The following is a 12,014-nucleotide window of genomic DNA, read 5'->3' on the forward strand; positions in this document are numbered from 1 at the left end:
AAACTTGCTAAATGAGGTCTTAGCTAAATGGGAAAATTGATCTAAATAGCTATTGAGGAATCTTATTCTCCAATAGATATTCTGGTCTATTTCCCTGTGTAAACAAGCCCCAAGAAGACTTGGATCTGTCACAACATGTAGACAACACCATTTACTTCTGTGAAACTCCATGCAAGATCCTAATACATGGGTCCTTTTGAAAGGCCAGGCTTGGGCATCACTGTGCAAAACAATACAAAACAAAATGCTCTGATACAATCATCAGCTTGCCCAGCTGTCCACTGTCATTCAGAAGGCACACTGAGTTTTCAGGGCCTGATCCAAAGTCCACTGAAATCAATGGAAATTCATTGATTTTACATGGGATTTGGATCAGGCCCTAAGTAAACGAATAAATGACCAGACACTTTATATTTCTGCTCATGATTATTAACAGAACTGCATCTCCTAAGATTGGGAAATTAACAAACAAAAACAGATTATATATAGAACATGTTTTCCTTTTGCAATTGCTAAATATATGTTTGTTTTCACCAGTATAAAGATCACTGACTATCTAATCAAATCTCATTTTCTGCTCTATAGCACACACACAAGGTTTTCTTTGCTTTCCTTAGGAAAGGGGGTTGGACAGAACGTGTCTGTCTTATTGCCAGGGGACCTGCAGTGAGTTGTTTGAGATGAGAAAAGCAGCAAAAAAGTCTTGAAGTCATTAACTGAGGTAAACAGTTCCAAAATGTGGAGAAAATAAGTATACATGCAACAGAAAAAAGGAAAGAAGAGGATAGGGATACCCACTCGGGTGCAAGGCTAAGTAATGTTTGGAATAAGCGAATATATGTTTTTGAGGGGGATGGGAGATTTCCTGGTTTCCTACAGATAGGAAAATCCCCACCGCCAATGTGTTCTCCCCTTTCTCTCTTCCTCTATCTGTAGTCTGTATTATCAATACCTAAATATATTATGACATACTCCATGACTTCAAACCTATGTATTGAATTGTTTATAAGACACCACTGGCTGTCTACTACCTATATCCTACATCTCTCTGCATTTTCACTAAGGGTGTGTCTAGACATTAGGGTTTTTTCAAAAAAAGTGGCCTTTTTTCGAAAAAACTTCCCCTGCATCTAGACTGCTGCTGTGTTCTTTCGAAAGTAAATCTACGCGGCAGTTTTTTCAACCGTAGAAAAACTTGTTTTACGAGGAATAATGCCTTTTTTCAAAAGTGCTCTTTCGAAAAAAGGCGCTATGTAACACAAACTGTGCCTTTTCGAAAGAAAGCATCCAGACTGCCTGGGTGCTCTCTTTCAAAAAAGTGGCTTGCTTTTTCGAAAGTACTGGTTGTAGTCTAGATGCTCTTTTTTTGAAAGAGGCCTGCAGTCTAGACATAGCCTAAGTGAGATAGTCCCAATAAGGCTTACATTCTTCCTAGGGAACCAGTTCTGCAAAGAGATGTGTATAGACAGACTTTTCAATTGGGCACTGCACAGAGGCATACCTATACAGAGGTCTTTGCAGGATTGAGGGGACTTAAATTAGATAAACACTTGCATGTTATACAGCCAATTTTGTTTCACATATGTATTGTATTAATGTGTGTCTCTCTCTCTTTCTTCCCCACTCCCCAGAATGGGGTCTATCACTGGCAAGAGAAGCAAAAATAAATGTATATTAGTAAGAATTTTGAGTAGGGCGATTGTGTAACATGAAGGATCAAAGAAAGGATGGTCCAGAGATGGGGGCAGCTTAGAAGAAAGTGCAGCCACTTGTGGAAGAAGGCAACAATGGATGTGCAGAAGAAAGCATAATTAGCAATGTGCTGTGTTTGAGCAGAATAGTGGTGAAAGTCATGTTATGAAGGTCTCTGAAAAGGAGAACAAAGAGTTGAATTTGTTGCTGAAGGAGATTCAGCAATAACAGAACATTAAGGGCCATCTACCTTAGGGGAAAAGGCATATTTTAAAGACATGTTAGCCAACTAACACCTTTTAACCTTGGTACAGATAAGTAAGTTATACTTTATCACATCAGTTGGCTGGGATGAAGAGAACAACAGAGCTGGGGTCAGAGTGGATAAAAAAAATTGGTGGTATTCATATGGATATATATTTTCTGTCCGCACAGAACTCTTTATAGATTATATTTAAATTATCATCGCTGGGCATATGTGTTAATGGTTTTCAGGCTGAGTGTAGCTATCTAGGCATCAGGCCCAGTTTACAGTCGAAAAGTTATACTGGCATAACTATTTGAGTTAGAGATGTGAGTTTCTTACCAATAAAGTTATATCAGTGTAACCCCTAGTATGATTATAGTTATTAATTGCCTTCTATAGATACAGTTTATTTTATTTTGACTGGGTGAGGAAGATGCCTTTCAATTAAAACAGTATAAAGCAGCAGAGTACTTACCCAGGAGGTTAGATAGGATTGTGTGCAGCAGCTAGCATAGTAGCTCAGCAAAGATTACACTTGTTTGTCTCCCTGGAATGGGAAGCACCCCGCCAGCTGCTATACAAACGTACCTAAGCATAGATGAAACCTCAGTTAGCCTCAAAATGTGAAGTTTCTCCAATATCATAGCAGCTAGAGACTGAGTTCTTAAAAAAAAACAGAAGTTAACATTTGGTGTATACTTAGGGTGAGTCTACATTTAAAACTTATTCCACTAATGCCACAATCCACTGGCTGCTACTCATGTAAAGAAAGACAGCGCCTGCCTCAAAATTAACAATCTAAGTATATGTCTATACTTAAAATGCAACAACACCACAGCTGCATCTGTGCCAACATGGTACATCATCATAGACACTTGTTACAACAGGTCTCCTATCGCTGTAATAAATCTACCAAGTAGTTAGGTTGATGGAAGAATTCTCCCTTCAACTTGGTACTGTTGACAGTGGAGGCTGGTAGGATTTAACTGTGTCACTCAGGGATGTGGATGTTTCATACCCCTGTACAAAACAGTTCTACCTTCCTAATTTCCTAATGTAGACCAGATCTCAAATTTAAGCATCAGAGGGGTAGCCAAGTTACAGACTAACAGGAAAAACTTAAAAAACAACAAATAGTCTAGTAGCACCTTAAAGACTAACAAACTATGTAGATGGTATCATGAGCTTTTCTGGGCACAACAATACTTCTACGTCTACACTGGCAGCTTCTTGTGCAAGAACAGCTGTTCTTGCCCAAAAACTTCCCGGGTGTCTACACTGCACACGTGTTCTTGCGCAAGTAAATTTACAGTACAGCATCAGAAAACAGGACTTCTTCTGGAAGAGTTATTCTTTTCCCCACAAGGAATAAGCCCTCTTGCGCAAGAGGGCAGCGTGTAGACAGGCAACATGAATTTCTTGCGCAAGAAATCCCTATGGCTAAAATGGCCAGCAGAGTCTTTCTTGCGCAAGAGAGTATCCATGCTGCCATAGACACTCTTGTGCAAAAGTACATCTCTTGCACAAAAGCACATGCCAGTGTAGATGCAAGAAGCTGCCAGTGTAGATGTAGCCTACTTGTGTAAGGGATGAGAAGGGGACAGAGTTGAGAGAAGACAGATTAGCTGGTGAAATGTTTGATAGATTGCAGGTGGATGAGATGGGAGCTAAGGAGACTAGGAAGTTGTCCTCTAAAAGTACTCCTAGTGAAAGACCACCAGACCACTGGGCACTTAGGTTGAGAAGATAAATGGATATTGTGAGGTTGTAGAGAAGAAGCAACAAAGAGTTGCAGTAGCATGGATACGTGACGTCAAGGAGATTTGCCTTTCTCTCTTTCACACGAGCTACAGCACCGTGGTTGGGAGGAGGACCCACGTTATTCACAAATACCCTTCTACACTGCAGCAGCAACACGGGAGAGGGGGAGGAGCGTGTAAAGAGGGTCCAGATAATCGGATTTGAAAGGAGGTCACAAGGAAAGCGGGCTACACGAGTTTGAGTGGGAGTCACCACAAACGCCGGGAGAGTTGGGGTAGCCCTAAACCAGCGCGGCTCCCCAGCCGCCTCCTGTCGCGGCAGCGCCCAGGCAGCTGTGCCGACGGGGGCTTGTGCGCTGGGTCTGGCGGCAGCGGCTGGAGCGCGGGGAAGGCGCTTCCACACGACCGCTCACGGGGAAGGGCTGCTGCGGGGCGCGTGCGGCACGTGCACAGCCCGCCCCTTCGCCTGGGCGAGCGGCTCGGCGACCAACAGCCGCTCACCCCGCACATGGCTCCGCGCAGGGGTCACAGCGCTCGCTGTACGGGCGGACGGCAGGAGCGGCTCACGTGGGAGTCTCAATTCCGGTCGCTGGGAACGTCAATAATGACATCAAAGATGATTAAATAAGTCTCTGCTGACGTCAGCGCCTCGGCGCTTCCCCCCCCCCCCCCCGTCCGTGCGGAACCCAGCTCGCGCCGGCCTCTCGGCCATGCTTGGCTAGTCGAGGGGCGGCTCTGCGCGGGTAGCGGGCGTGTCCCGCTGGGGCTCCGTGCTGCTCGATAGGCGGAGTGGGCGGGCCGTTGGGCGTGTCCCTGCCGGAGCGGGCGGGGCATTGTGCCGAGTGGGCGGGGCGCGGCGGCGGCTGCGCAGTGGCGGGGATAGCTGGTACGTCAGCAGCAGGATGGCTGTAGCTGCGGCGGCGGCGGCTGCAGGCAGCGCGGCCGCAGCGGTGGTGGCGGCGGCGGTGGCAGCAGCGGCAGCAGCGGGGCGGGGGGCGGTGTAAGATGGCGGCGCTGCGGGAGGGGGGCAGGTATGGCGTGTCCTGCGGCAGGGTCACCCAGGACAACATCACGGTGCTGCACGTCAAGCTGACCGAGACCGCCTTCCGGGCTCTGGAGAGCTACCAGGGCAGCAAGGTGAGGGGCGCCCCGCGCTTCTGGGGCTGGCTCCCGCCGCTGTCGGGGATGAGGAGCCGGGGATGGAGCAGCGAGGGCTCGGCTGCCCTGCCCGCTCCCGCCCTGCCCGCTCCCGCTGGGAGGCGGCAGCTGGTGAGGTGTAAATGTCTCTCCCGGGCGCGCGGGGCTGCCGGGCAGCGACATGGTCTCTAGGCTCCCCTCTGCCCCCCGTGTCCGCTGTGGCCCGTCCCGAAGCCCCCGTCGGCGGGGTCTTGCCCGAGGTAGACCTGTCCCTCTTCCCCTGCTGCCGAGCTAGTTGCAATGGCACGGGAACAAAACAGCCCTTTCCTCCGCTTGGTGCCAGCTGGTGGCCCTGGAGCCAGCCAGCAGCTCTCGGATGGGGCATATTTCGCTGAGCTGTCATGTCTCTGGCTCTGCCTGTCTCCTCCCCCCCCCCCCCCCATTCAAACCTGGCTCCTAAGGAAAGCGGAAGGTGGCTGGCAGTGGGTCTGAAGTGACAATGGCACCCATGACCATTTTATTACACATCTTCATAATGCTGCACAGAAAACTTTCTTTTATTGCTGTATCTCCTGCCCCCCTTTCCCTGGGCCTCCCTGCAACCAGGCGGCCCTGAAAGATTGATGGTTTCATGCCCCGTGTCTACCGTGGAAATGTCTGCTATTGTTCAACACAAGAGAGTTAAAGTTGCAGTAGATCTACTGCTAGTTGGAGTGACCTGGCTTTTTTTTTTTTTTGGCAGGGGGTTTTCTTGTCATTTTTGCTTCGTTGTCCATAAATCTTTCTATGGGAGTGTATTGTCAATATAGTTAGCCAATTTTAATTTCAGGATGGAAAGTTTTGTAAAGTTTCAGACAGCATTTTATATCTTGTTTCAAAACAACACCCCTTCTTGTGAGTCTTGTGCAGGGTGATCTTTTTTTCTGACTGTAGTTTTCCAGTTGAAACTTGAGACCTCAAGTTGCATTTAATGGAAGTTAAAAGTGGCTACGTGCTACAGAGCTTCTCAGGGAGGAGGAGGAGGACGATTAAGCTCTTATTGGACTGTGGCATTTCATTGGATTTCAAGTTAAAATACCTGTTTTCCCCTGCCCACTTCACTTCATTATGGTTAAGAGAATTGATGGGTCTTCTGTGTAATTTTTGTGTAATATATAATGCAGGATCTGGGAAAGGGAAGTTGATGATTGAACACTTTTTTTCTAAATATGCTTTCTTCAGTGCTAGCAGACCTTCATTCAAAAGACCTTTCTCTTACTGAATTGGCATATAGAAACACTTTTTTCAAAATTATATATGATAAAGAAAGAGAGAGATTGTCACACTGAAAAGAGAGATGAAGGGAGATGAAGCTGGGTAGTGATTTGTCTGTAACAGGTTCTTAATTGATGCCAATCTGGTTGTTCTTTTCCTTTTCAGTCTCCTTCACTGTAAGGCTGACTCAGATATGGATTTCCTAGAACTGACCCCCAAATTGAGCCTTTTCCTATGACTAATAGCTGCTTCTCCTGCCTCCATAATAAACTTACTCTAAGGCCAGGTCTACACTAGGGGGCATTATTGAACTAAGGTAAGCAACTCTAGCTCATGAATAGCTTAGCTGGAGTCGACTGTATCTTAGTTCGACTAACTACAGTGTCTTCACTGCATGAAGTCAATGGGAGCACAATCGGTTGTCGATTTAGTGGGTCCGGTAATGTGAAAACAGGGACGAAGAGAGTGTTTGAGTGTACTGTACTCCAATTCTTCTTATGTGCACTTTTACCATTTAGCAGTATCTAGTCATCCTGGGTTCCAAAGCGGCGTAATTACACCACAGCTTGTCCTTTTTTTTTCTTTTGCCTGTAAAACTGGCATATGTGCAGTTTTTGCTGTTGCCAAATCCAGAGGAAGAATCAGACTTTGAAATGCCACTTGTCCTATATGTGATTGGGGAAATACAGCCATTACTATGGCATGAATAGTTGGGGTTTCTTTTCTTCTGGTGGAGGCTTAGTTAATACCTTCAGCTCTATGTGTAAACCTTGCCTCTTTGGGTTTTATGTATTATTCACAGCCCCAGAATGAGTCCTTTCCGGGCAGGGTTAAAGTGGTCACTCGTACTCTGTAAATTTTTAAAGCTGTCCTTGAAAACCAGTGGCTTGCAGATGTTAAATGGGAAACTTTAGAAATATTTATAAGGTTCCATCTAGTGTCACTTGATTGAGTAAATTACAGCATTCTTCCTTGTAACTTTTGACTAAATTGTGTCTTTGTTACCTGTATAAATGGTTTCTGAGTTTTTTGCTTCTTACTGTTGGAAAGTCACAGTGGGTTAAATAAGTATATGAGAAAGCTATAAAATCAATTAGGAATGCCATACATCGGTTTAAAGCAAATTTGCACAATGCACATGTGTGCTTAAATGACTAAAATTTCTGTTAATATTTGGAGTTGGAACATTATTCCAGGTTGTTAAATTACTTTGTCTTTATGATTTTAATTGTTCGAAGTGTCCTGCTTGTAGTAGGAAAGGAAGGAAACATTTAACAGTGTTCTTTTCAGATCAAGTTTGAATATAAGGAAAGTATTTTAAGTGCCGTTTTTATGATAAATCTATAACTTTTAAACAAGTTAGTGTTTTATATTCAAATTTACTTCTAAAATATAATTTTTGTGTGTATAAACTATATATATATATATGGTAAATAATATTGTAATCTGAAATTTGATATTTGCATGTTAAAACAGATACATTTTGAAAATCTGCTGACTGCAATAAAACTACTTTCCTCACTGCAAGTAAATGCATCTTGGATGAGGTTAAATTGCCTGGGACTTATAAAACAATTATGCTAAATTATAACCATGTATGTCGATAATCAGTTTCTCCATTCTTGTGGTCTCTCAAGTAATACAGTCAGGAAAAATATTTGTATCACTCTTCATTATTCTGCAGTTTAAAGGAAAATTGAAGTATTAAAGTAATGAAAAATCTGATGATAATCAACTGTCTTCATAAATACCTGTTGCTGTTTTATTATTTTTCATATCTTTGAGTGGGGCTATCTTTCTATGGAAACTGACTCCCTCGTTGCAGTTTAATACAGCAGGAATTAAAAATAAGAAAGGGTGGAATTTGTCACCATTTGAACAGATGGTAAATTTAAAGAACTGCAAAGCTGTTACATAAAAATAATTTTGTTTGAATAAACAAAAAATGGGTTTAGCCACTGAAATTTCTAGTAAAAAAACTGACCAATTTAAAGAATTAAATCGATTTAAATCTATAACAATTCTGATATGCCACCCAAGAAGTCATCTACATCAGACTGTCAGTGACTACTTCTTTATTATTAAATTATATTTGAGATGCTTTTCACTGCTTTAGAATGGATTAGAATATCTTTTTTCTGTTACTGCCATTTTCTGCATGTGAAAAAAAGAAACCACTTTTCATAATTGTCTAAATGGTCCCAATTATACCTTACAATTCACATGTCAATGAGATGGCTAGGGAATGAAGAGGGTTTTTTTCACTTCTGCAACTGCTGTTTTTTAACTTATACTACCTGTCTGTTAGCCTATGCGGGTAGTACCAAACTGTCAGCTTGCCTTAGTATTGTAATCTTCGCAATAGTAAACTTTTTTTATTGAAAACGTAGAATTTGCATTGCATAAACTTGAGGAATGCTGTAAAAATCTCTTCTCTTCACCTGTACTTGTAATTCCTCTGCTCTTCCTAATGTTACAGTTGTTGTTTTGAAGCGTTTCTGTAAGACACATGAACAGGAACTTACCAAATTCATGGTCCATTTTGGTCAATTTCACAATCATAGGATTTTAAAAATAGTAACTTTCATTATTTCAGCTACTTAAATCTAAAATTTCATGGTGGTGTGATTGTAGGGTTCCTGAACCAAAACAAGTTTTGGAGTGGGGGTTGCAAGGTTATTGTGGCCGGGTGGGGATTACAGTAATGCTACCCTTCCTTCTGCTAGCTGTGGTACCTCCTTCAGAGTTAGGTAGCTGGCGAGTTGCAGCTGCTGGCCTAGAGTCCAGCTTTGGAGGCAAAGCCACTGCCAGCATCTGCACAGAAGTAAGGATGGCATGGTATTATAACCTTCACTTCTGTGCATCTGCTTTCAGAGCTGGGCTCTCTGTCAGCAGTCATCACTTTCCAGGTGTCCAGCTCTGAAGGCAGCAGCTCAGAAATAAGGGTGGCATAGTATGATATGCCACTCTTATTTCTGCACTCCTGCTGGCAGGGCACTACTTTTAGAGCTGGGCACTTGTCCAACAGCCACCACACTGTGTTCTTCCAGCTCTGAAGACAGTACAGAAGGGTGGCAATACTGCAACACCTCTAAAATAATCTTGTGACCATCCTGCAATTTCCTTTTGTATTAGAGCCCCCAATTAGAGAAATGCTGGTCTCAGCCATGAAATCGGTATAGTATAGGACGAAAAACATTCAAAAGACCATAATCCATGCTCTGAGACGCATTTTTCATGGTACAGGTTGGACCTCCCAGGTCTGGTACCCTCAGGACCTGACCAGTCCTGAATGAGGGGATTTGCTGGACCAGGGAAGGTCTTTCTCCTCCTGGCCTGTTCCTTCCCCTGCTTCCCCCCGCTAGGACTCCAACCCACCCCTCTGTTGTCTGGTTGCTCCCTGGGCTGGAGCTTTCTAGCTCCTGCCGGCTCCAGGGCCGGAACTTCATGGCCAGAACCAGTGCTTCCTGGCTGCTGCCAGGTCTGGAGCCGGCCCCCTACCATTGCGCAGCTGTTGGGACCAGATTTTCCTGCTATGCTTCCCACCCACTCCCTGCACCACGCTCCCACTGTTGCTCTCCTGCACTCTGGCCAGACCTCCCTATACCTGGATTCTGTGGTCCAGGAACATCTGTAGTCTTTTGGACCATGAATGTTGCTGGACCAGAGAGTCCCGGTTAAGGGAGGTACAACACGTAGAGTATTTGAAAGGGTCCTATACATGAGCAGTATTTCAAAGGAGGCATTAGCCAAACTTGGAGAGCTATGAGGAGAGACTAGGGTCAAGGGTAACCCTCAGAAGTCCTAGTGAACATGGCACTGTAACCTCTAGGTACCATGTTAGTAGGTTGCAAAGTAGTATTGCATTTGTGTTTAATATTCAAATTATTTACATAAAAAATGACTGAAAATCATCCCATGTTGTCATAGCTACTGAACTAAAAGTTTTGCCTCCTTGCACATAAACTGAATTCTCAATGCAATAATTCTTAATATTTTTGCTTCTAAAACCAAACCAATTCATAACTCTAACAAAACTGTGAACTGACTCTGTAGCATGGCCCATGTTGCAGCAAATCTTTACTTAGCACTTACAAATTAGGATGAAAATGTAGGAGATGGAGCCTGTAGTAATCTGTGCTTCAAAAGTCTTAGCACATATGGAGTGCCTATTTTAACATTTTATAAATAGATTAAAAGCCAAGTTTATAAAATTTTGCACTGTTGTACCATTACATTTGGTAGCAAAGGTGGGAGCACTAGTGTACATTAATGTGTGTGGTTAGGCAACATGATAGTGAAAATGAGTCCTGTTCTCACTATTATTCCATTCAGAGATAGTAGAAAAATACTAGTTTGCGTTCTTTGCAAAAGTAATGTCAATACTGCAGATTATTCTGGGTGCTTTTAATGGAAAATCCTTTTCACTTTTCAAAATCTGGAGAAAAAAATCAAATGACAGTGGTAATTTCTACTACAGTAGCTGACCAATGAGAGAATATAGTTGAGAATTTAGATTCCAAAAATCTACTGCCTTAGGTTGATTTTACTCAAACTAAGTAGTCATTCAAGTTTTTCAGTTGCAAAAGCAACATAGCTAGTAACGCAAGTCCTATATATAATCTTATTTTATTTACTCTTTGAATTTATGCAACTGAAGCAGTAAGTCACTTTTTAAAAAATTCTTCTAGGCAATGGTTTTAGTCCATGGGAGGCTTTTGATTGATCTTGAATGGACAAGTCACTTTTTAAAAAATTCTTCTAGGCAATGGTTTTAGTCCATGGGAGGCTTTTGATTTATCTTGAATGGACAAATCACTTAAGTGTACACTGAGAAATAATCCCGGTTGGCAGGAATATGAACCAAAATACCTAATACGTTTGTCTGATTTCTGTGGTCAGTCATTCCTCAAGTACTTTTCAGCTGGCTTTCTGCTCTTTTGTCCTCTCCAGTTTGACCATTTTCTTTTTAAAGACTTATCAAAGTTACATAAGGTTTTGTGTTGTATCAATTTTATTGTGCTTTTGTTCCATCTATTAAGCCAACTTGATAGGAAACTGGGGGTACATAAATAATCTTATAGGGTGTGTGTGGAATACCTGTGCATGGAGGTTGAGAGACGCTAAGAGGATCTCTTGATAACCTAAACAGTAAACCTAGAGGAGAACATGTTTAGTGGTGTCTGGGTTTTTCTCCCTGCAGTTCCACAACAGTTGGTTTTGTGACATTTACCGGCTTGTTTTCATTCTTTACCTCAAATGTATGTTTGGTTGGAAACTATTTTTCCCCCTGGGGTGAAATGTGACTGAAGAAATGTTTGAAAGACAAATGCTGCATTGTTTTGCCATTTATTTTAACTTTTACATCAAGGTGGTGATATGCTGAATAAAGTTCATCATAACAGCATAGACATGAGAAGTCCCATCGAGAGATTTGCCCTATGTTCACAAGCACGACTGAGTTAAACTCAGACTGCACTAAACATCTCAATATTTCCTCTCTTTTAATGATCTCTCTCAATCTTTCTTGTTACTATTGGTTACTTACCTATAGTGCAAAGAATGCATGGCTTCTTTGTTTGACCACAGAAACTACTGGATCATTTTACTTGGCAAGGGTGCTATAGAGAATTGAGCCTGAGTCCTACTTAGGCTTCCACTTAGCAGCTGCAAGTCCACGAATTTAAAATTTGAACTTTGGGTCCTTCATAATAATGAATCATGATGCAAAAAGATCAAAAAGTTCTGGTGTCATATCAGAATTTGAGATTAGCATTGGGCAGATTACTGCAGTGCAGAACTATTTTGGAGGTTGGGATTGAAAGAAAAAAGCTTGCATTCTCTATAGTTTTGTCATTTTATTTAGGTGACGTTATGGTCTCATTTGCTCATTTTGGGTTGCTCTGCTTCAAGAAAGTTAAAGA

General features: G+C 42.7%; 1 protein-coding gene and 1 long non-coding RNA gene across 4 annotated transcripts in view; one reads left to right on the forward strand and one right to left on the reverse strand.

Annotated features, from left to right (window-relative positions):
• LOC112545076 (uncharacterized) overlaps nucleotides 1-4,430 on the reverse strand; it is a 46,422-nt gene extending 41,992 nt beyond the window's left edge. The window contains exons 1-2 of the long non-coding RNA XR_003088486.3: nucleotides 4,201-4,430; nucleotides 2,415-2,527 (exon numbers count right to left, since the gene is read on the reverse strand). This is a non-coding gene — a long non-coding RNA (uncharacterized LOC112545076). The remainder of the gene's footprint in view (nucleotides 1-2,414; nucleotides 2,528-4,200) is intronic.
• Nucleotides 4,431-4,696: 266 nt separating this feature from the next.
• ELL2 (elongation factor for RNA polymerase II 2) overlaps nucleotides 4,697-12,014 on the forward strand; it is a 75,860-nt gene continuing 68,542 nt past the window's right edge. For 2 of the 3 annotated variants that reach the window (XM_075932107.2, XM_075932106.2), the window contains exons 1-2: nucleotides 4,697-4,836; nucleotides 6,256-6,406. Coding sequence is in view for 1 of the 3 variants with exons in the window: in XM_006118674.5 (XP_006118736.3) it covers nucleotides 4,705-4,836 (132 nt within the window). In the remaining 2 variants the exon portion in view is untranslated. The remainder of the gene's footprint in view (nucleotides 4,837-6,255; nucleotides 6,407-12,014) is intronic. The other variant, XM_006118674.5, reaches the window with a different exon arrangement.

This window comes from Pelodiscus sinensis, chromosome 6 (genome assembly GCF_052426305.1).
Source record: "Pelodiscus sinensis isolate ZL-2025 chromosome 6, ASM5242630v1, whole genome shotgun sequence".
In the NCBI taxonomy this organism is placed as follows: Eukaryota; Metazoa; Chordata; order Testudines; family Trionychidae; genus Pelodiscus; species Pelodiscus sinensis.